The sequence below is a fragment of the Electrona antarctica genome (assembly GCF_951216825.1).
Source record: "Electrona antarctica genome assembly, chromosome: 7".
Taxonomy (NCBI): domain Eukaryota; kingdom Metazoa; phylum Chordata; class Actinopteri; order Myctophiformes; family Myctophidae; genus Electrona; species Electrona antarctica.
In genome coordinates this window covers 27,672,904-27,698,343 of record NC_136812.1, presented here as the reverse complement: position 1 = coordinate 27,698,343, position 25,440 = coordinate 27,672,904, and the positions used below count along the sequence as shown (strand labels likewise).

General features: G+C 42.4%; 1 protein-coding gene across 2 annotated transcripts in view; it reads left to right on the top strand.

Moving 5' to 3' along the window:
* The first annotated feature begins 1,481 nt into the window (after nt 1-1,481).
* cachd1 (cache domain containing 1) overlaps nt 1,482-25,440 on the top strand; it is a 106,201-nt gene continuing 82,242 nt past the window's right edge. For both annotated transcript variants that reach the window (XM_079504937.1, XM_079504936.1), the window contains exon 1: nt 1,482-2,044. In XM_079504937.1, coding sequence (XP_079361063.1) covers nt 1,796-2,044 — 249 coding nt within the window. In that variant the 5' untranslated portion in view covers nt 1,482-1,795. The remainder of the gene's footprint in view (nt 2,045-25,440) is intronic.

The window sequence follows — 25,440 nt, the reverse complement described above, 5'->3', positions numbered from 1 at the left end:
GCCCGCCTTCTATATCCGGTCATTTGCACGTATACCTTAGTCAGACAAACGTCCGTTTCCGTATCCGCTCTATAGCGGATTTCCAACCTGCAAAGTGAACTGGTACTGTCTGCACGGCGCTGCTGCGAGCGAACCGAAGGGAGAAACCAAACTCTTCTCCTCCAGTCCGTGCCGTGCGGTGGTGGATTATTAAAATAACAACGGATCATTACGCTGGCTGACACAAACACACTGTTACAATTCAGAAGCACTTTTTATTAAGAAACCCCGATTCTGACGTTAGTAGATTATGTTTTGATTGTTTTCCTCTTGGACATGCGTTTTGGCAGGTTATTTAATATAGTATTTTGATAGCTCCGGTGCGCTCCGGCCCACTTTCACCCCTGACTATGCAGTATACTTCAAATATCCTTCTTCTAGCATTAATTGACTGTTCTTAATTTATTATTTGTATTCTTATTATTCTTGCAGGCTTGCGAGCCTTAATCATAGTCTCCTATGAATTGCAATTATATATGCATACCCTGTATACTCAACCCCAGTAATCACACATGAGAATGAAACTGTGGCAAAAACAAAACTGGATTTTGTCAGGATTGGAGTCTGACGGCTCCATTGCTGCCGGAGATAGGCAGCCCATGGACATCTTAAGCCCATGTGTGATTTGTATGCTCTGTATGTGAATGTTTTCTTCTTGTAATAACTAAGTGGCGGTGTAGTTTTGATGAGGTGATAGGCCTAGCTACTGCAGAACTTCATCCCCTCATCCTCGACATATTTGAGTGATTATTACACTGAAAGATGAGTAATGTAGATAAGAAAGGCGGGGATATAGACAAGTCTGTGTGACCTTGACTACACCAGCCCAGTGGTTCTCAAACATTGCTGCAGAGTGCAGACCCCCATTTAAAATCTTTTATATCAAGGACCCCATAAGAGAAAATGTGCATTGTTATATTTTTTGAAAATGTATTCTACCCTTTTCACAATGTTTGTAAATGTTTCAAAAATAGATGATTTACAAGCTCACAACACCCTGTTGCACAGCAACATGTTGTGAGCTTGTAGATTTTCTGGAACCCCCTCGAGGACTCATGGGGGTCCTAATAGGACCCTATTTTGAGAACCACTGTACTAGCCTATTGTCTACTGAAATGTCATTATATAATCAAATACAGCAGTGAAATGTTATTTTAAGATTAAAACAAAGCTGTTTGGGATTGTATCTTAATTAACAACCTACTATGTTTTTATTAGATTTTATTTTCGTTTTATTCAACTAATCTTATATTTACAGAAACATTGAAAAGGTGTTGGTGAACATAACATAACCAATAGTTTTGAAGAACATTTTTCTCTTGATAATTTAGCTACCTGTGTCACACACGACACAGGTAGCCAAGCTGGTCTCTAAAAAGTCCTGCTCTGATCCATTTAAATTCCAGACTCCAGGACGTCACGGCTTCCACGCCTCCCACTTTTACCCCCATTGTGATTCTCCGGCTCACACACTTACTAGACTTACCAGGAGTTGGAGCGAGTGATCAAGGACCTACACCGATAAAAGAAACCCTGGCCTATCGGCTTCGTTGTGGATGGATTTGACTTCTTCTAAGGGATTTTTAAAGAATGCAATAATTGTGCCGTTCGAAATCGTGGGAAATTGGTGCGACTGAAGGGCTCAGATTTTGTTGTTAAGTTGAAAGTAGTTTCCCTTGAAGTTTTTCTGCCCCACCATCGTTGCAGAAGAGCGAATTCCCAGTTTACACTATTTAAGCAGCCTGCCCGAGCCATCATGGCGAGGCGGGTAGGGGAGAGAGCCGTGCGTTTAACGCCGAATGCGCGCTCGGTTTTTCGGAATAAGCATTGTCGACTTCATTGGGACTTCGTGGCTTTTCTGTGGAGCTTCGTCGCTGTCTGGATGGTACTGTGTTGTGGATATTGCGGAGCCGAAACGGAGTTTTCGATTCTGGAAGAGGCACAAGTTTTATCCGAGCAAATGAAAAAATTGTCTTCGCAGGAGCTCGGGGTCTTTACTATGCAGGTAAATGAGGATTGAAGTTCCCTTTTCATGGTTGCTTTTTGATTGCTATTGTTTCCTTTACGTGTGTTTGTTGCTATTCGGAGGGAGGACATACATAAGTTTGTTTCTACAATAGTCTAAATTTAGAATCCATAACAACAACAACAACAACCAAATCCCAACACCCTAAACGCCAAAAATCATAATGCTAAACGACAGAATCATAATAAGTTGTCTACACACACTGGAGTGGTCGATTTATTTGCAACTTTAGTAGTAATGTTACACATGTTGCCATCATTGCTGCTACTACAGTGTTGTTGCCTACCTGCCCCAGTGGTACTCTCTGAAGTGTGTGCGTGCGTGTATGCGGATATTGACAATGTTGCAGTCAGTGCTGACTCCTGAGCCACACTGTCCACACAGCAGCACATTGAAGTTGTGAGAAAGCAACACATCTGCCTGCCTGGTGGTCAGTTCAATCAATCAACTTTATTTGTTCAGGGTCCAATAAAAACGGACAACATAAAACACTATACAGAGAAGAAACACCCCTAACCCATAAAACATCAATTTTACAATAAACATTCATACCAGTGCTTCCAAAAAGCAGAGTTGTTAGGACATCAAAGTAGTGGAGCATGGATGTTTCATATGTGTTTTTGAATAACAGGATTTTATTGTTCTAAAAACATATTTTCTTTATATCGCACATGTAGGCCCAATGTAGGTCTCTCTCACTCTCTCTCTCTCTCTCTCTCTCTCTCTCTCTCTCTCTCTCTCTCTCTCTCTCTCTCTCACACACACACACACACACTTGGAGCATAATTAGGCCCATGCAGTCATGGAATCGTCTGTTTGGATGCTCTCTTTTTTCAGTTACTTTCAAACATAATGATAGGCCTACATAATAATATCTATCACTAAATAGTGTCAGCAAATAAAATAAGACAATTTAGACACATTAATAGTGTCTCTTCATTTCTGCCTACATCTTATTGGTCCTGTTGTACACACTTGTGTTTGAAGGTAGACACAGCTGTTGTTTCCTCCAGTTATTTACTAAATTTTTGTGCATTCTAGCATGATTTTAGTTTAATTTTGGATGTGACATAGAAATACTTTTACATTGGAAATACACGCTGGGGTGGTGTTTCTTTCCTAGCAGAGACTCATTCAGCCGCAAGCAAATGGCAGCAGGCACTGTCACTGCAGTGCAGGGTGTAGTGCTGCCTGGTGTGATGGCCATGCTGGGTGGGGGTGGGTGGGTACTTTAGCACTTCAGAGGCCTGGCTGGGCTCAGGGGGCCCAAGCACAGAGGCAAGGCGGCAGGGGGCCTTGGCCCCAAATGGTGTTTCATCTTCTCAGCCGCCACACTGAGCTGCCTTCATCCCAGCTCTGGGAGATGGCTTTGAGGACTGCCTCTGATCCCTGAGATCAGCCTTTTTTCAGTGGCCATCTCTCTCGGAGCTATAATATTCCACTCTTTTGTTTACTTCTCGTGAGTCGTGTCACTCTTTTGTTTACTTCTCGTGAGTCGTGTTGTACAAAACTGTCATTCTTTAATCGAGTGCATATCTTTATAGCTTTTGTTTTGTCATTCTCCCTTTTCACACACACACACACACACACACACACACACACACACACACACACACACACACATCCAATTATTGTCCTCTTTTTGTCTCTCACACTGGACCATAATAGTTACTCTGTCAGTGTTGAAATCCATTTCACATTGCAATCCATGTGAAATAATTAACAGTCCTCTCTCTTTCATGCATTTTTATTTTAAATTGGAGTTTGAGATTCCATTTAGCAACAGGGCTTTTATGACAGATATATATGTATAGTATAATCTATGGGGGATGCGAAAATCCCTGTTGGGTCGATGGTCATGTTGTACAAGCTGTGAAAAATCTGAATTGGCTTCCAAGCTAATTTGAATTTGATTGAAGCAACACCCCTGAGTGAATTTCTCAAACTCATTTCCCACAAACGCATGAGATGTGCATCCAGTTAAAACAGTCGTCATGTGCCCAGGAAAACAGCTTTAGGAATCTATCAGCTCTGCTGGCACCTGCGCTGGCACTCGGATGTGGCCTGACTCTCAATCTGCAGGTGTGTAAACTGAACTGGAGCAGCGGCTCTTGTCTCGTCTCCCTTGCTGTCTCTCTGTATACTGTATAATCTAAAGAGATTATAAACTCTGCGAGTGTACAAAATGTAACCAAATATTCACATAAGGATCCATTTGGTTACAAATTTACGCTCTACTCTCCTTAAGGGTAATTTTGCTCTGAAAGGGTACATAATGTAACCAAATGGGCCCTTACAGGGTATGGTGTACACGACGGTCATTGATTTTCCTAATTTTTTTTTTTATAGTGTTTTTTTTTATCCATGTATAACAATACCATTTTTAAAATGAGAAGTTAATAAATTGTCTTCCATATATATTTTAAGCTTCTTTATATTTACTTTGCTCTAATATATGTAGACCACAAAATCCTGAGTCTTAATTTCACACTGAAAGTACACTCAGAGTTACATTAACACTCAGGATGTTGCTGTGCGATGCATAAAATGACAGTAAGTGCTCATACTGTGTCATTCCTTGGATTCAGAAGTGTCCCTGCCATTTGGGAAGAAATGTAATTTAATTTGCGTTCAATGTGCTAGTGGTCCTACACGACCAGAGTCCTGTCTCAATAGAAGAGCAGAGAGACCACTTGCCATCAACTGCCACAGAGTTGTTATATTGTATTCACGTCGTACTCTGATGTTTCATTCACAAAACAAGTTATGGATTGCAGCTTTAAAAAGCATGCAGCCATTCACCAACCATAACCATTTAGATTTTGCCGTAATTCTAGCACTCTTGACCCCACCCCTCATTCTGTGGTAGATGTGTAATTTGAGGCTAGCTAGCACTGTCACTGTTTCTGAGTCATTGGGTCATATGTCAAACTAGAATCTGTCATTGAGTTACTCAATTTATCTAGGGGTGTGTGGGTGTACATACTTAACCACTTAGCCCCTTTTTATACATGTCATAAGATATGTTTCACGGAAATTGTTGAGTAACTAAATTTCTTTTGGGGGAAATGTAGAATTTTTTTAGAAAAAGTTGTATACATTGTGAAAATCGCCCAAAATAGGGTTAGTTGACTAATGCAGCCTATTTTGCAATTGTATTTTTTTTTCATAAGCTTTCATATTTTTGGAATTATAATATGTACAGCATATCTTTGCTTCTACAGTCACATATAAGATTACCTCCAAAGCGGGTATGCAGCATGATATTAATTATTTAATGATTTCATATTTTATTTGATTAATTCGTTAAACATGGCAGTTCATCAACTAAAAATATAACTTTAGTTGTGGACATCATTAGATGTCCCTGATTTCAAGTAAGAGTCAAAATATATTATATATTTAAATTTCCAGCAGCATGCTTACAGTTGTATGCATTAATCTCACATTATTTACAAAATATAATACTTTATTGTTATTTTGTGTGATATTGTATTATCTGATCATGATATGCAGGTTTCAGAAATTCAGATATTTTTGAGTGTCATTGCATTCACATGTGCTTTTGTGTGTGCGTCGTATCATGGCAATTATTGGCAAATAGCCTTCCATTATGTCAGGTTGTGGATTGACTATGTTGGGTGGTGTGACCACCCAAAACACTGGTCTGTGACACATGCCTTTATTTATTGAGAAAGTTAGAAAAATCGTTTGTGGTACGATAATAGAAAAAATCACACCTGTGTGAAGTGAGCGGTGCAACTACATTTATTGTTATAGTTAATGTATTGTACTGTGCTCTGTACTGTATTGTAGTGTACTGTGCTCTCTACTGTACTATGATTATTTTTGGAAAAAGTCTTAAGTCTTTGAAACTTCCAGAGTCCAGAACCCCATGAATGCTCCCAGGGTGCCGGCGAGCCTCCCCGTGTCCGAAACGGTGAAGAAATGACAGTTACAGCGTGGGTCCCCCGGGTGGTCCCCGGAATGAACGTGCCCAGGGCTCGTAGTGTAGTCTGTGCCACTTTACGCTGCGCTGTACTCTATTGGCCACTTTAGGGTGTGGGGTGTCCGTGCTGGGACACATACATCGTATACATATACATACATACAAACAAAGCTGCGTAATGGAGCGGAGCCACTGCTCAAATACATGAAGACCACTAGACAAATCTAACAAAGTGATCCCTCATCACTTTGTATCCCCAATAATTTTCCCTGAGAGCACCCCCCAGCTGCTGGCTGATTTATTTATGAAGGAAATGTCACTACGTTTATTTTAAGCACCTCAGGACTTCGCTCCATCATATGAAGTGGTTCCTGGAAAGGGAGAGAGAGGAACTGTGTTTTGTTTTGGGGTTGGGCCGTCCAGTATCCAAGGCCCCCTAATTGAATATTGATAGCCGCTTTTCTCTGGGAGGTTGTTACAGGAAAAGAGAAAATTGAGGGTAGCCCTGGCCCCATCATTAGGCTGTGATTTTCTGGGTTGGGTTCAGTCCAAGGGTAACACTCGTTGAGAGGCTATCAGGAAGACCTTTCCACTTGGACTCAACATGTTTTGTTCAACCTGTTCTACATTTCTGTCTGTGTACTTTGCGTGCTTATATTTCCTGTATAATCCTGGCGTCCCTATTTTTGGCCTTTTCATATTCAATAATAGCATATTCACAAATTCATGTTGTACAAGTTACATGTTGTACCTATTCCTCTTTAATTATCTATCCTCTGTCTCCATTTCAGTATTCTGTCTTCATCATATTCTGTTATACTCCATCTACCTCTTTTCTCTCTCTCTGCTTCTTGTACTGCGTTTCTTTTTTTCCTTACCCCTTCTGGAAAATGCAGAGAAGAGGAGGAGGGATTATGGGTATGCAGCAGGACATCAGAATTCCTACTCGGTTCTCTGCAGTGCAGCTTCAAAGCTTCTGTGTCTCTCTGTATTGCTTCCATGTCCCCGCACTCAAACAGCCATGATGAGCTCTGCAGGCCCACTGCTACATGTGAACCTGTCTGTCTGATGTTCTTGGGCTCTTTACTTTTCTGTCTTTGTCTCTCCTTGTCTTGCACAGTGTATTTTGAAGGTTATGACTGACATTTCTTTATACAGGACAGGTATATTGATACATTTTTTTAATCCAATATAACCTTTATTAAGCAGTCTTTTTAATGTAAAAATCCCCTTTGGGCTTTAGGCTGCATGGTCGATTTAAGCATGCATTAATCAGCACAATCTTTGTTAATATCGGAAATCGGTTTTGGCCGATTTTTCCTCTCTCTATGCAACAAGGCATACATTAGGCGTATGTGCTCCTCTCTGCATCTGGTGCTGTTGAATAGGAGTAGTCCACTGATATGATATAAGGGCTTTGCAAACATGAAGCGAGGAACGCAGGCGTAAAAAAAAGCTAAACAGAATCCAGGTCTGGTGAGTCGCAGGCGTGTGCACACGTGCAACAAATTCACGCGACCGTGCTCACGTAAATACGCTTGCGTTGTCGCACCACGACTACTCCGAGCAAAAACGCAGGTCTCTTGTAAATGAACTATAGGCGTGTTTTATCGCTCCCCGTTTGCAAGGCCCTATATACTAACTGGATAGATATATACTATTGGTGCCAGGATGGGGCATTTGTACTTTACAACCTGATGAATTGAAGAGACCAGCTTGATTAGTTTATTTATTTTCATTATTTTGACAGGGAAAAAACCTTTGGGGAACTGTTTTGACATGTTTTATTGTCTCCACCAGGCCGAAGGCATGGGGAGAGAGTATGTTTTGCACTCCGTCCGTGTGTGTGTGTGTGAGACCGTGTGTCCGTCCGTCTGTGTACAGCTAATCTCCGGCACCGTTAACCCGGTCGATGCCAAATTTTGCACATACACCCCCTGGATGCCAACGATGAACCTCTGCCCCAAAATTTCCAGAACGGCCTGTTATAGCGCCACCAGGAGGCCAACTTTTGAAAAACAAATGTACTCCTCCAGATTCTGTCCAAAAATCCCGCAAATCGTTACACACTATATCTATAGTATGGGGTTAGTTGACTAATGCAGCCTATTTTGCAATTGTATTTTTTTTTCATAAGCTTTCATATTTTTGGAATTATAATATGTACAGCATATCTTTGCTTCTACAGTCACATATAAGATTACCTCCAAAGCGGTTATGCAGCATGATATTAATTATTTAATGATTTCATATTTTATTTGATTAATTCGTTAAACATGGCAGTTCATCAACTAAAAATATAACTTTAGTTGTGGACATCATTAGATGTCCCTGATTTCAAGTAAGAGTCAAAATATATTATATATTTAAATTTCCAGCAGCATGCTTACAGTTGTATGCATTAATCTCACATTATTTACAAAATATAATACTTTATTGTTATTTTGTGTGATATTGTATTATCTGATCATGATATGCAGGTTTCAGAAATTCAGATATTTTTGAGTGTCATTGCATTCACATGTGCTTTTGTGTGTGCGTCGTATCATGGCAATTATTGGCAAATAGCCTTCCATTATGTCAGGTTGTGGATTGACTATGTTGGGTGGTGTGACCACCCAAAACACTGGTCTGTGACACATGCCTTTATTTATTGAGAAAGTTAGAAAAATCGTTTGTGGTACGATAATAGAAAAAACTAGAAAAAGTGCCCTTCTGGGCACAGGTCTCCACCAGGAGGATAGGACTGTGTGAGATGTTTGGCAAAATGTTTAGGAGTAATATAAATAAGTAATATGTTTGCCTTTGATGGCAATTGGATGATTTGAGGCATTTTGTTCCAAAAATGTGTTTTGCAAAAATCAACCTGTTGGTGGCGCTATAACAGGCCAATGTGAAAAGGGTGGGATATATTCCTCAGCCTAGTAAGAAAATGTGTGAAAGATTTGACGTAAATTGCATGCTGCGTTCATGATTTGAGGCTTTTGTTCAAAACGGGGCAATCTTGCAAACTGTGAAAGCCAATTATAGCCAATTAGGATGGAATATGAAATATCGGACAGATCCGACTTGAGCACATGACCATAGAGATACTGTGTAACGATTTTTGAGATTTTTGGACAGAATCTGGAGGAGTAATATCCAAACATGTGTTTTACAAAATTCGGCCTCCTGGTGGCGCTATAAAAGGCAGATGTGGAAAATGCAGGTCAAAGGTTTGTCCTTGGCCTCTAGGGAGTGTGCATGCAACGTTTCACGCAGATCGGTGCAGTTTTAGGTAAACAATGTGAAAAGCTGCCTCATGGTGGTGCTATAACAGGCCGTTCTGGAAAATGCGGGGCAGAGGTTCATCGTTGGCATCCAGGGAGTGTGTGTGCAAAGTTTGGCATCGACCGGGTTAACGGTGCCGGAGATTAGCTGGTAACGGACGGACGGAAGGACACACGGACGGACACACACACACTCAAAGGTTGCAGGATTGGCCCGTTTTGAACAAAATCATCATGAACGCAGCATGCCGTTTACGTGAAATATTTTACGGACTTTCCTACTAGGCTGAGGAATATATCCCACCCTTTTCACATTGGCCTGTTATAGCGCCACCAACAGGTGGATTTTTGCAAAACACATTTTTGGAACAAAATGCCTCAAATCATGAACGCAGCGTGCAATTTACGTGAAATCTTTCTTGCACTTTCCTACTAGGCTGAGGAATATAGCCCACCCTTTTCACATTGGCCTGTTATAGCGCCACCAACAGGTGGATTTTTGCAAAACACATTTTTGGAACAAAATGCCTCAAATCATCCAATTGCCATCCAAGGTGTAAGAAGAAATGGCACCCTTTTTTGATCACCAGTACTAATCAGGATCGGCCATGAAAAACCCATATCGGTCGATCCCTACTTTTATCTGCTTGGTGCTACGACGAGTACTTGCAAATATTTTAATTGAATTACCTGGTGTAAATATAATTGAGTTCTATGAAGGAAGTGAATGAATACATTGTCATTGGAGGTGGATTCATAGACCCTACAGTTAGCTAATTATGGCGTTTGTGGTTGTGGTTGCGCTTGAGGTTGTTTTCTTGGTTAATTTTGTACACTCACACTCAAGTTATATTAATACTCAGAATTTGACAGTGTAAGGGTAAATTGTAACTTATTGTGCCGGTATGCAGTCAACATTGAGAAAGCCGGGGACGGCGCCGTCCCATCACTCCCTGTTTGGACTCTCCCATTAACTGTTCTCCAGCTCCTTCATTGCTACTTTGACTGCTGCTGTTATTGTTCTGTTTGAGGCCTGAACCGCCACTGACCCCACCGATCCGAGTTGTGTTCAAGTCCGGGAATGTCCATTGGTTGTGAAAGGTAGTGGGGTGTTCCCTTCAAAGTCAAAGCTCTGCCTCCTCTCTGGAAATCTATGGGATGTTCAGGTTGTCGGAGCCACAGGTGCTTCACATTAAGCCAGTCGTATGTATTTCATCGAAATTGCAGAACTTCACTTCTTTGGTTTAACCATAAATCTTCGTTGTGCCCCTGGAGTTTATGAGCCCTCTGTGGCTGCACTGAAATATCTGTCTCTCTCTGTTCACTTTCCTTTTTAACTGCTGCCTCCAGACGGTTATTGAGGAGATTTCTTTTGACACTGTTGATTTCACATACAACCTGTTGGAGTTACTTTCCCAATTATTTTCTTTCTTTGTTTTTCTTTCTTTGTCCAATTGTTGTTCCACAATTGGACTTCAGCCAAATTGTGGTGTGACAATAATTAAAATGTGTACTGTATGCCAGCCAGTTGCTCCCAAACAACATTATCCTGTGCACTTCCATGCACCCGGGAGGATGACCCCTACTAATTTAGGTGACGGTGGCCTTTTTTTTTACTGCCACTTGAAGGCCAAAGTGTGTCCACTTGCATAAAAACACATTTCAAAATGTAATTGGTGGATTTCCATGAACCTTGAAGAGTGCAGCCATGCTCACTAGAGGATGAACCCAGGTCCCTGACCATGACTGACTGACCCCATATCCTTTACTCTAGTCTAGTGCCACTCTTGGGACCAGATATAATTTTAGCACATAAGCTATCCCTTAACTTAATCTGCAGAATTGAGGATGAACTCTTCTGATGCTGGTGACCCTGTGGCGTTTACCACCATTCTGACAAAATGTATTGTTTGCTTTAATGAGCAGCACGGCATCTAGGGGCTGCTGGCAGGACTTTTTGTCTCTGGGTCTCTCGTTTGTGCAGTGGTTTCCTATGCACCGCTATTTATGCCAGTATAATTTTCATATATGTTTAAATAAACCTTGCTTTTACAGATCCCAGATCTACGGACTGTGTTCTACGGCTATATCACAGCCATAATGCAGTAGAGTAGAGCACGGTGTCACATTTTTCATTAGATGTGGTCCTGCTAGTACGTTTCGGCTCTTCTCCAGCCACTGACCTGCTCAGGCACACCTTGTGTCAGGCTCTGTTGCACCATTATCCCCAGGACTCAAACACAGAAATGGACTACAGCTTCCCAATGCAATACCCTGAATACATTAGGTTCTATTCTAATAGGCATTAATTGATCCTTGCTTCTCAAAGCTCACTAAGCACAAGAAAGAGAGAGAGAGAGTCACATAGTGAATTTTAAAACCTCTCTAAATCATTTCTCATTTTTATAAGATCCCCATTTTTACAGTATAAATGCAGTCCAGTCTGCTCTTGGCTCTGGCTGTACAGTGGTGAGCTATGAGCCCAAAGCTGATGTTCTTCCCGCTCTGAACTCAGCTGTTGTGGTTTTTGTCAGTTGGTATGGTCTACGCCACATCATTTATCTGACTGTCTTTTGATGTTTTTTCCACAATTCCCAGTTAAAAGCTGCCCATTTTTGCTGGGCTTGGGCCTTGACCAAAACATTCATTTCAGCAGTGTTTTTACTGTTTTCTCTTACAACAGCCTCTTTCACTCTCCCTTGCTCTCTCTGTTATTCACCCTGCCTCCCTTCTGTCATCTTGTACGCCCTATTCACACATTGAAATTAACTTGTTTTGTATCCTGATTGCATTAACACCTTGCATTAAAATGCGTCCCCAGTATACAGAAAATGCATCCTCCGAAAAGGTGTCCAATGCCCAGGAAATCATTATTATGCACTTTTACGTATTTGAGGGGGGCTAGCCCCTCCTATGCCCAGCTTTGTGTGTCTGTGGGTATCCCATAGCGATGATTTTATTGGCTGAGCAATGTATTGAGGGTAAAAAGTGAGGACGGCAATTGTGATTGGCCGAATTGACAGAAAAGTGAGGACGCCAATTGTGATTGGCCGGAATGTGATGATGTATTATGATAAGAGTGCCCCTTGAGTGTGATTATCTTTTCAGGGGTGCTAGCCCCTCCTATGTCCAGCTTTGAGGGTGGCTGAATGGCCAGTTTTGAGTGTTTGTGTAAACACGAACATTGCGTGAACACAAACATTGAAGACGAAAGTGAGGGCGCAAATTCTAATTGGCTGGAATGAGATGATGTATGATGATAAGAGGCGCGCCCCTCACTTCACACGGGTGTGATTGTTTTCAAAACGGAGGAGAATCTAGTATGTTCTGGGTGTGTGTAGTCAAGTGTATGCTTAGTGTTTTAGGGATGTGCACACTCACACACTGACATTTAAACAAAGTTTTTTTTGACTACACGCCTAGTTTACAATTAAGGCAACGCTAAGAAAACTGATTATGAGTGTTTGTCATTTTGTGAAGATCCCATGTTATTTTGCTTCTCCATTTCTTGCTTCTCCATTTCATTCATTCTTCAAGTCCTCCCAGTAGCTCAACTTCATCTGAAATGGTCTGCTTATGAAACGGGAGAACAAATTAACGTGCCTTATTTAATAAGCACATGCGTGCAATATAGAGAGAAAAGGACGTGTGTGTGGTGTGTGTGTGTGTGTGAGTGTGTGATTAAACCTGCCAGTTTTACTTACTTAGCTTCTACAGGGTTGACCTGCCAGTGTGGACCAACAGACCCCTAGCCCTCCTTTGGCCTTTAGCAAGACAGCCTTTTCATTCTCCTCAATGGACAAAACTCAAAATGAACTACTTTTGAACGAGAGAAAGGGAAAGGGAGAGCGGTGGGGGATGGGGTAAAGCAAAAGGCTCTTTTGGGAGAGGAGAGCCCCTCACGCCCCCAAACACAATAGACTTTCCACACACACATGCAGACATGCACTCAAACACTCACACAGAGGCTTTGCATTCTTGATTAGGAGAGTTGGACAGCCCGCTGTGGAGTAAAAATTCAGACTGGTTTTCTAGCCTCTCCTCTAGTCCATGTTTATGTGTCTCCCTGAGGCTATGTCTTGCATACATAAACTCTCAGCGAAGCCAAACTTCTCAGTTGTTGAGAGGAGTTATCGCCAGAGTTGTCTGCATTTTCAAGGCATGTTTTCTTTTGCCGCCCCCCGCAGCAGAGTTCTATTTTATTTTATTTGGATAGCTGTGACTCTTTTGTGTGTGTGTGTGTGTGTGTGTGTGTGTGTGTGTGTGTGTGTGTGTGTGTGTGTGTGTGTGTGTGTGTGTGTGTGTGTGTGTGTGTGTGTGTGTGTGTGTGTGTGTGTGTGTGTGTGTGTGTGTGTGTGTGTGTGTGTGTGTGTGTGTGTGTGTGTGTGTGTGTGTGTGTGTGTGTGTGTGTGTGTGTGTGTGTGTTTTTGTGTAAAAGTTTTTACTTAAAATTAATAAATAAAATAGACCCCTACATTTAAATGCGCGCGCGCGCGCGCACACACACACACACACACACACACACACACCACTGTTCCAGCTGCTTGGCTCGAGCTCTGGGACAGTGAGAGATTAAGTGACTCCTCTTCGTTGGACCACACCACCACACACACTGAGGGCATGAGGTCAAGAAGGTCAGTTCAGTTAGTCTAAGTCAAGACTTCTCCTCACGACCATTCATTGTCAGGTGGGGGAAAAAAATCCCCTGGCTTCCAAACTATTATTGTCTCCACCAGGCCAAAGGCATGGGGAGAGAGTATGTTTTGCACTCCATCCGTGTGTGTGTGTGTCTGTCCGTCCGTGTACAGCCAATCTCTGCCATCGTTGGCCCGGCCGATGCCACACTCCCTGGATGCCAACTACTAACCTCTGCCCCAAATTCTTTAGAACGGCCTGTTATAGCACCACCGTGAGGCAGAGTTTTGCTAAACACATTTCATTACATTACTCGTACACTATAATAATAAAATAATAATAATTAATTGCATTTTTATAGCGCTTTTCCAAGTGCTCAAAGCGCTTTACAATGGTTTATTCATTCATACATTGGGAGGTGAAGCGTGAACAGTCGACGCCAGCGTCCTCACTTCCCACATTCACACACCAATTGTGGCAAGCTCACACTTACCAACTCATTGGAGGCAATGTAGGGTTCAGTGTCTTGCCCAAGAACACTTCGACATGTGGACAGGAGGAGCCGGGATTCGAACCACCGACCCATGGATCGTTGGACGACCTGCTCTACCTCCTGAGCCACAGCCGCCCTAAATGAGGCTATCTCTATAGTCATGTGATCAACACAGATCTGTCCCATTTCCCATATGCCATCCCGATTGGTTAAGATTGCCTTCCAAAGCTTGCATGATTGGTCTGTTTGGAACAAAATGGAACAAAATGCCACATCATGAACACGGTGTCCGATTTTCATGAAATTATACACGCACGCCCAGGCGGTGGCTTAACCGTCTGGGCACCCGACTGGTAATCCAGTCGCAGTGTGCCGCGGGTTCGACTCCCGAGCCCGACACGGCCTTTACTGCATGTCTTCCCCCATCTCTCTCCCGTTTCCTGTCAGCCTACTGTCTGTCCCTTTAAAAAAAAACAAATAAAAAACGTAAGCCGCAAAAAAAAATCATAAAAAAAAAAAAGAGGCAGAGGACAAAATGCCACTTAACATTTTTCAAATCAGCCTCACGGTGGTGCTATAACAGGCCAATTCCTGTTTTATCTTTAACTGGTAAGTCTGGTGTGGCATTGTGAAATCCATGATCTCGACCGTGGTTTAAAAATGATAACAACTTTGTGGAAGGAAAAACCTTTGCCCTGCATTTTACAGTGCCACCATGAGGCCGCTTTTTGCAAAACACATTTGTTTATATTACATCACTCAAATCGGTAATACTATCTCTATAGTCATGTGATCAACAAACATCTGTTTTATTTTTCATATTCCATCCTGATTGGCTACGATTGGCATCTAAAGTTTGCACGACTTGCCCGTTTAGAACAAAATGGCTCAAATCATGAACACAGCATGCGGTTTCTGTGAAATTACGCATGCACATTCCCACTACGGCAAGGAAGAAATGCCAAACATTTTTCAAATCAGCCTCATGGTGGCACTATAACAAAAAAAGACGTATATGTTTATATTACTCCTAAACATTTTGTCCAAACATCACAAACACTCCTATCCTCTTGATGTTTAAAAACAAATCAAAATTGAAATGTGAAACAAAAATATATACCAGTAAATTGATGTTATTCAATGTCGTTTTATTCATTCTTTCATTACGAAAGCAAGACCAGTTGAGCATCAAAAAGTCTATTTTGTGGCCCGGACGGTTAGCTCAACGCCCTCAGGCTGCTGAGCCAGCCTGAGGGCGTGTCGTGGGTTCGACTCCCGATCCTGACGGCCTTTGCCGCATGTCTCCCCCCCCCCCCCCCCCCCCATCTCTCTCCCCATTTCCTGGCGCCCTCTACCGACAGTGACGTCAGGACTTCGGTGCTCTATTATCGGCAGAGCTAAGATGGAGGCACTGGATACAGTTTGCTGCCTTTTTATCAAGGTGCAAAGTACAAGTAAAGGGGCAACGTTTCAATGTGGATTACATCTTCGCCAGGTCCTGATTATCTCTACGCCGGCTATTATTATCTACCTCCTGTGCTCTCTCTCTATTCTCTTATGTCTTTTTCTCTCTCCATTCCCATCTTTCTGTTTAATTGCATTGATGATCACTGATTAGTACTTGAAGCGTCAGACCTTTCCTTTTGTCTTCTGGGGGTTTCACCTTCACAGTAAGGATGAGTCAGAAAGTCACCTGGGCTCATGTTTGAACTTTGACACACCCCTCTGTCTCTCCATAGTACAAAGTTGGTCCACAGATGAGAGGACACATATTGTCTGTCTTCTCTTACAGAGAAGCTAAAGTGAAAGGGGGGACCGAAAACTTCGGAGAGACGAAACGCTAGTTTTGTGTCGCACGGTTCCCCTTGTTCGTGCCACTCGATGCGGCGTAGGGCCACGTTGCATCTTTGCATTGACTTTGTATGTAATCACACAGATCGAGGAAATATCTTCGCACCCAGTGTGACTGTGAAGAACACACCTTTAATTGGGATGAAATCTATGGAGACACGACAACATTAACAGAAGCTGCATTCTTACGCACATTGTACACACACACACACACACACACACACACACACACACACACACACACACACACACGTGTGCTCCTCAGCCACACACAGAGCTGCTGCAGCTGTGTTTAGCTATCCGTGTCTCTGAGCTCAGTGCTGTGTGTGCCAAACAACTGGTTCATTTGATCTACACTGACTCGCCAGCAATGGAAGATGAGTTTTCGTAGAGCCAAACAGGCCAATGTTAAACATTACACTGGATATTTCCTCCTGTTGCAATATCCCCATTTTATGAACTCGATAGTCCCAGAGAAGTATTCATCATAGATGAATTGTCTCTGTAAATCCTGTATCCCTGCTCTTGCTAAAGTTCTCTGGAACTTATCAACGCAATAGGGATTTGGAATAATGTTACAACTTGCAACCAGTGAAGTTGATTTTAATTTTTAATGCCAATGGATGGTGAATTGGCAGTACAACCAGTTCATGAGCTTGAAAGTTCAGGGTTAGGGTAATGAAAATATGTGATACAGACATCAATCTATTCCAAATTAGTAGACAAAAAGATTGGAATTGTCCCGTGCACAGCTGTGTAGCTCTGGATTCCAGTTGGCACAGAAAAGACCATATAATAAAGCTGGAGAAATCCAGTGTACTCATGTAGTTGTTTGATTATTTAGCTATTGGCTAAGTTAGGCTACATTGAGATAAAATTTCAGCAGCACATTTTGTAGAGCGAGCCTGAAGAAGCAAGAACTTGCAAAATCTCAAGCTTTTAATTATTATTTTTTTACACCTTGCCTAGTGCAGGGGTTCTTAAAGTGGGTGCTGTGACGCAAGTCCAAGGGTGCCACAGAATACTTTGATAATATTTCAATACCACTTCAGTTTAACCTCTAAGACGGACCACCAAACCAAAAATACAACACAACGTGATGCACTGTGAGCTTGTAGATCTTCTATTTTTGGCGAATGTTCCCCCCCAGAATAGGAATGCTGGGGTCCGTTCATGTGGTTAAATGTCAATGTTATTTTCAATCTGTCGTAATGTAAGTTTTCCTCATGACATACTGTATCTTAGGGGGAAAGATTTACATTAATACCTTAATATGACATACATGTAGGCCTGGGCCATGGCTCAGTGGTCCAGTAATCCAGTCTAGCAGTGTGCCGCGGGTTCGACTCCGGCCTTTACTGCATGTCTTCCCCCCATCTCTCTCCCCATTTCCTGTCAGCCTACTGTCTGTCCCTCCATAAAAATATAAAATAAAGGCGAAAGCCACAAAAAACATTTAAAGACATACATGTAAGCTTCTAGTAATACGTTTTTTTTCAGAGGGCTGACCTGAAACAAACCTTTTGAGAACCACTGGCCTAGAGAGAGGGCAACTTGCGCATGGACAGCATTTGCCAAGAAGTCCAAGTCCATATACGTCATTTATTACTATCCTTTGTGCACTTTCTGAGGCTTTCAGTTTTTCTTTTATCTTTTTGTTTGTTGGAAGCTAGGCTCCATGTTGCCAGGCATGTCATGCCGTGCTTGTGTGTTGATCTGTATGTCTTGTCTTTTCTAGAGAGCCACTCTGGCCAGCCAGCATGGGGTTCTTCTGTTGAAACAAGCACACAACCTCCCTTTTCTGTAGGCCTAAATGTTAAAGAACATATTCTATACTGTCTGACACAGAGTCAATATCCTAAATTATTTAAATAATTGATATGTTTTAGCCTGGATGCTCATCTCATGACAAAGAAGTAACCCTTTTAACACATTTCGAGCCATAATCGTATATTTACGAGTAATAAACCCCTTCACTTTAATGCCACAGTCGTACATTTGTGTTTTAGGGTGTTTTGAGTACAGTACGCCTCTTGTATACAGCGCTCGCCCGCCTCAGCCTCCTGTATACAGCGCTCACCCGCCTCAGCCACCTCCATCTTGGTCCGGATGAAAAAAATAAAAAAGGTTGCATAACGGTCCAACAGATCACGATCATCAGTGCTCCATAGAAGCCCGTAATGGCCGCGATCTTCAGTGCTTATCTTGGAATTGAAGCTCATATGAGGTGATATGAGATGAAGCATGATCTTAGGATATCAATAAAACCTTGCACGTTTCTCCGGTTAGCAGATTAGCGTCTTCCATGCTAGATCGACCCCACTGTTTAGCATCGGCTAATACTTCCGGTTCAACAGCTAATACTGTACAGCTAATACTTCCGGTTCACGGGGTCCTGAATTTGTAGTTTTTCGCAGTTTTCGCGTGGCAAGGGTAAAAGAGGTGCCCAAGAACCGCCTGGCAGGAAATAATAAAGGTAATGCTTTGGTGAAACAGTAAAAACTAGAAAAAGTGCCCCTCGGGGCACAGGTTTCCACCAGGCCAGGTCAGGTTGTGGCCTCCTGGTGGCGCTATAATAGGCCAATGTGAAAAGGGTGCCATTTGTTCTTACACCATTGATGGCAATAGGATGATTTGAGGCATTTTGTTCCAAAAATGTGTTTTGCAAAAATCCACCTGTTGGTGGCCCTATAACAGGCCAATGTGAAAAGGGTGGGATATATTCCTCAGCCTAGTAGGAAAGTCTGTGAAAGATTTCACGTAAATTGCACGCTGCATTCATGATTTGAGGCTTTTTGTTTCAAAAGGGCCAATCCTGCAAACTTTGAAATTGGCCAATTAGGATGGAATATGAAATATCGGATCAAATCCAGACTATAGAGATGGTGTGTAACGATTTGTGGGATTTTTGGACAGAATCTGGAGGAGTAATATCGTTTATCAAAAGTCGTCCTCTTGGTGCCGCTATAACAGGCCGTTCTGGAAATTTTGGGGCAGAGGTTCATCGTTGGCGTGTGTGTGTGTGTGTGTGTGTGTGTGTGTGCAAAATTTGGCATCGACCGGGTTAACAGTGCCGGAGATTAGCTGTTCACACTTCACAGACGGACGGACGGACGGACGGACGGGGACACATCTTTTTCCATATTATAGAATGTTGAACGTTTTCATTTCAACAGATAGTCGTTTTAGAGTCATCAAATGTTTAAATTTGAATGCCAAAGTAGGCTTGCTGTTGTGTGCATTTATTTCAAATGGTCATATCTGCTTCAAATATTGTTCAATTTTGATGAATGATATGTCATATGAAAGATTAAAAAAAAAAAAAAGTGACAAATGACCATAGGCGAGTTGTGGCATTTGAACACTGGAAAATGTCCGTGGAATCAGGTCGGAACATTGTCTGTTGTTGGCCTTTCACACATGTAGCAGGCAACAGGAGAATGTTCCTTCCTTCCACAGAGCAGGAGGGAATCGTTGTCGTATTATAATTATGAATTGCTTGTCGTATTGATGCACCCTTACAAAAAAACAAATGAAACAACTGTACTCTCTTACCATAGGCTAGTTGATGTAGACCACAAGCTTCTACATACTTTTCATCAAAACGAGCCGTCCTCCAAGCTGGAAAAAAAGACATTCTCTATTTACAGACAAGCACACTCCGGTTGTCTACAATTTAAAGAGATCTTTATGTTTTGTTTAGCTTTCCACTTGCCACTGTGAAGCTGCCGCTCCTCTAATTCTTTCCTCCACCGTGGCCTCTGGCTCCCTCACCTGGACGTCCAATCCTCTCTTTCTCATGTCTCGGGCTGCTTCCAGCGCGTTGTCATATATACCCTCGTCCATTCTCCCATCGTATCTTCATTTTCGTGAAGGGCGTTGAAAAGCCCACTCCGTTTTGCTTCAACACCTTTTTGATTTCGGCATATGATTTTCGTTTCATAAGCACTTCCACTGGATAGTCATAGTCGAATGATAGCTTTTTATCCATCCAGTTTAATGTCCGCCTTCCAGGCTTCTCTTATTGGTCTCGGACTGTAGGAAGTTAACTAAGATGGACCTCGGATTGGCTCCTTCTGGGGGCCTCTGTATGGTCGCGCGATGACAGCTCTGTATCTCAAGATCTGTATGTTCAGACAACTTGAGCTGTCTTTCTTCAAAGTGTTGTCTTCAGTTGCACATTCTGCCACATTGAATATACGGATGTTGTTTTTACGTGACTTGGCCTCTAAATCTGTGCATTATTTTCTGTTTGCTCAGAAGCAATAAAATCGCGTCCTTGGCTTCCGCGTTCCATGCCTCTGTTTCTGTTATTCGGTCTTGCGTCTCTCTCACCTCTTTCTGTTGTTATTGTACTTCCTTGTTGATCGCTTCGAGTTTAGTATGTATTTCTTCTTTGAAGTTTGTAAACTCCTGTCGCATGTCTCTTTTAAACCCTTTTTGAAAAATTGTCCGTAATCTCTTTCTTTAGTTCTGTCATTTCTTTGGCAATAAAATCCTTCAACCCCTGGAGTAGGTCTCGGTGTGGCGTGCCCTCACCATGATGCTCTCGGACTTTTCCGACTGCATTTTGTTCTTTGTACTTCTCCCCCTGCTCATATCTCGTTTATCACGTCTTTGAATTTGTTATACTTGTATTATTCGGGGGTTAATCTTATTTACACGGGAGCGGCGATTTATGCTGCCATTTTACTCAGCTGCCTACCGGAAGTCTGCATTTGTGTTTTTATACAACCTTGTGTCCATGTGCAGACAGGTGTGACTGTTCTTAACACTCACTGCACACATGAATATGTGTTTTGTGTTTAATGAGGCCCACATTCAGGATGTGTTGGTTCAGCGCTATAGCAGGAGCCATATGGAGGAGCTGTCATATGTGTCCTCCTGCAAGGTTCAGAATAGAAACGCTGGCTTGCTGTCTCTCTCTCCCCCTCCCCTCCTACGCGCATTCACACCAGCAGATCCTCTCATCATCTGCATGGCAGAAACTTGTGAATGTCCTTGGGGGGCTTTCTCGTTCCTCCCCTCTCTCACTGCCTGCCTCTGTGTCTCGCTCTCTCTTTCCTTCACTTTCTCTATTGAAAGCATCTACACTCCAGCATGTACGCACGCAGGAATGATTGACTCTGGGGAGGGAGGAGGTTTCCGATGCTATACGGCACATTAGAAAATGCCTATCATATTTATTTGGTTGATTTTATTCTGCTTGCTGTATGAGGCTGTGCTTGACACAATTGTGACAAACTGTCATTTGTGTGTGTGTGTGTGTGTGTGTGTGTGTGTGTGTGTGTGTGTGTGTGTGTGTGTGTGTGTGTGTGTGTGTGTGTGTGTGTGTGTGTGTGTGTGTGTGTGTGTGTGTGTGTGTGTGTGTGTGTGTGTGTGTGTGTGTGTGTGTGTGTGTGTGTGTGTGTGTGTGTGTGTGTGTGTGTGTACTCACTGCACACTTGGCATTTGTGTGTATATATGCACATGTGTCTTCATGCTAGAAATGGAAACACTATTTTCATTAACCTCTTAAACCCTATACATTAACCTCTACACTAAATATCCACAGAAAATAAACAATCATTCTGCAACATTTTGAGAGCTTGTAGATCTGCTATTTCTTTCATAATGTGCGCCCTAAAATAGTGGTTTATAAGCTGAAGGGGTCTGCCAAGCCTCAGTCTGGCCACAAGCCATCTCCTATCTGGCACAGCCCTACAGTTCCAATGAGACTGCTGGTCTGTTTCATAAGCCTGTGCTTCTTGTCTCTATTGTATGAGCAGTCCTATCGGAGCCACGCTGTGTTCAGCTGTGTTTAGGCTTGGGGAATTGGTCCCCAGTCCTTTCATCCACACTCCTCTTTGCTGTTGTTTGGGTTTCCAACAAAATAACTAGATGCGAGTTAGTTTGCCGGAACACTGCCTGCACCTTATCTTGACTAGAACCAACCCATTTTGTCTTCTTCATGCTCGGGTGTATGGAAAGCAATCAAATCACATTTATTTGCAGGCTTTTTTTGGGGGTACTACTAGAGGAGAGGACAGCGAAGTGGAGCAGAGGCTGTTTTTCCCCCCAAGATGTGCACATGAGCCGGGGTAGACGAGGGAGGATCGAGACCGGTCCGTCGTCTCGTTCGGTTATTTACAAGCATGTTTACCAAGATTATATTATTTATTTATCCATAAATAGGTTGTGATGAAACTAAATATATAATTATTTCTCCTCTACAGCCGCTATTTTACATTTTAGACTTTAAAATGCGCGCCTGCTCGGACTGCCTATTTTCTGTCTCGTCTCAAGGCCAGTCCAGGCCACTTGACTGACAGGTACCTTGTACACGCCCACTTTCTGAAAAAAAAGCTGCTTCGAAATCATTTTAGCTTGCTTTTCTTTCTAGCTTACTTTGGTCTGAATGCGGCATTAAGCATTACAAATACAAACTGCTCGATCATCAGACTATCTCCTTCCAACCTTTCACATTTTATTTCCCCTTCATCGACTCTCATGGATTTTCTGACTTCTGTACAGAGATGAGGTACTTTCTCTGTACTGTTTTTATTGGTGAGGGGCATGCCTACTTCTACCCATGCTGCCCACTGATAGCACAGAGTAAAAGGAGATTTGTGTTTCTGTGTGGACATGTGTTTTTTATGTGTGTACTTTGGCATTGTGGTTTCCTGCCACAAGTGAGGGTCACAACTCATAAACCTTTTCTGAAACCCTAGTGTGTGTGTGCGCGTGCGTGTGCAGCAGTCACACACCAATGACTGTACGGAACAGACAGACGTCACACAGTTGGAATGGCCGTGAGGTCCACAGAGTGGCATCTCAAAGAAGCACTGGTATTTGAGTGGGGGTGTGTTTTTTTATTTCTATATGCATGCAACTGTCTGACTGTGTATATATTTGTGTATTTCCTTAACTTACCCAGACGTGGGCTGATGTTTTCCTTTCTTACCCACATTCCCCTGTTTCTCTCTCTGGGCAGCACCCTGCAGCCAACACAAATCCTGTGGTCAGTTAATCACTCATGTAATTTAGTTGAATGCCCTGCCAGCAGCACATAGGGATGGTTATTGTGTTGTTGTTTCAGAATGTCTTGCCTTCTTTTTGTCACATTGATTTTTAACCACTTAAACCCTGATGTATGGTACGTTGTGTCCCCCAGGGGTCTATAATAGGCCACCTACTTATTAGTCCCCACAGGAATCCACGGAGAAAATGTCTTGATTCCGCGGAGAACATTCCTAATTCAACGGAGACCATTCCTAATTCAGCGGAGAACATTCCTAATTCAGCGGAGAACAATCCTTGATTCCGCGGCTTAGTTTAATATTCCGCGGACATGAACTTATTTAACCTAAAATGACCAGTTATCAAGCTATTTTTTTAATAAGTCAAATCTTTCATGAAATAATAATAGTTTGTTTAGGTTGTCATTCAAACCCTGCCCACAGTAACTACAGTTTAGACTAGAGGATACTTAATGTGGGTGTAATATTTATTATTTTCTGCTTTAGCATTGTCAATTTGTCATTGTCAGGAGTCAGGACATGGATTCAGTTTCAGTAGGAACCATTTACACAGATTCAGTTTCAGAAGAAACCATTTAGAGGGCGGACTGTCCGCGCCTTATTTATGTCCCCTCAGGACATAAACAAACACACAGTGTTGTCAGACCTCATCATGTACAAATCCTCCATTATAGTACCTAGACTACCTACTTATTACTACCTACTGGTAATAATAAGTAACTTTGTCATGTTATACGGACGCTCCGCGACCCGTTTTTTCCTCCTGGAAAAATGGGGCGTCCGACTAGTCTACGGACATTCTGCTATTCCGTGGATGGTCGAGAATTCCACGGACGGCTTTGAAATCAGCGGTAAATTCCGCGATCGCAGAATCGTGGATTCCTGTGGGGACTAATTTATATTCTACACCAAATCTCTCTGCCAACGTGACAAGTTGTTGTAAGCTTGTCGGCCTATGCTTGTGTGTGTGCCCAATGATTGATGCAGAATAGAAATCCTATGGTATACTGTACATCATTCTCTCACAATGTTGTTGTTCTATTACAAACACTCGTTGGTGGCCCTGGGAGGAAGACAGGCTAGGACAAAGGAGTTAGGCAGTGCTTGATTTATCCAATTACACAAGTATTCTTCTGAGAATGTTAATCACATGCAATGCCGGAAAGAAAGTGTCTGCTGTGTACAACACTATTATGCCTGTATATCTAAGCAGAAAACCACAGAGCTTTACACTGTGACTTTTAGTGAAAATAAATGCTCTGTTAAATGCAGTAGGCTATTAACGATGTGGTCACTTGTCATTTTAGGGATTGCTCAGATTCAAATCTTCACTTCACCCTGAAGTCAAGTGCTGGATAAACTGAGGTTCCTGGAGAGCGTCTCTTTTTTTCCTCTCTCCCTATAGTTTGTTTTCCCTCCCTTGAATACGCTCCAATTAAAGTCAAACAAGGGCGAGGCTAGTCCAGGAGATGCTATATTCTTCATGCTAAGCTTGGAAATGTTCCGCTAAGCTAGGAATTGTTTATGTTAGGCATGGCCAGGAAATGTAATGGTAAGTTAGCATACTCCTCGTAATCATGGGGAAATCGTAGGTGTTTTCATGTTCAGACTTTTTGTTAGCTTTTTATTTTTAACTTTAGAAACAAAGGGTTGTTTATCCAAACAACTTACATAAAATCTGTGTGATTACAACTTCTGAACTTCTATAATTTTGGAGTGTCTGTTATGCCAGTGAGGATTTGGTTAGTTTGCCGACGAAAACTAGTATGATATGGTATGATATGGTAATATCATGGTATTGTAGCGCAGACCGTCGCTATTAATCAGGGAGGGAAACTGGCATAAGAGTACATCAAGTAGAACAAAGCCATGGCTATTGGAGATGCCTTACAACCATGGCCAGACATGAGCTCACATGATTCACAGAAACCTAAGGGTTTCTCTTTGACTAGAGCCTGACCGATTCCAGATTTCTGAGTGTGATGCTGCTCTATATTGTGATAGTAATCATTGTTGGAGTGTTTGCTCACAGGGTTCTTGGTAACCTCACTCCGCCAGATTGTGAGTTCACAAGTTCCCTCCTCCTACCTGCATCTGGTCTCTCTCAAGCAGAAACGATGAACCTGAAGCAGCGGGACAAAAATCTGATATCTCTATAA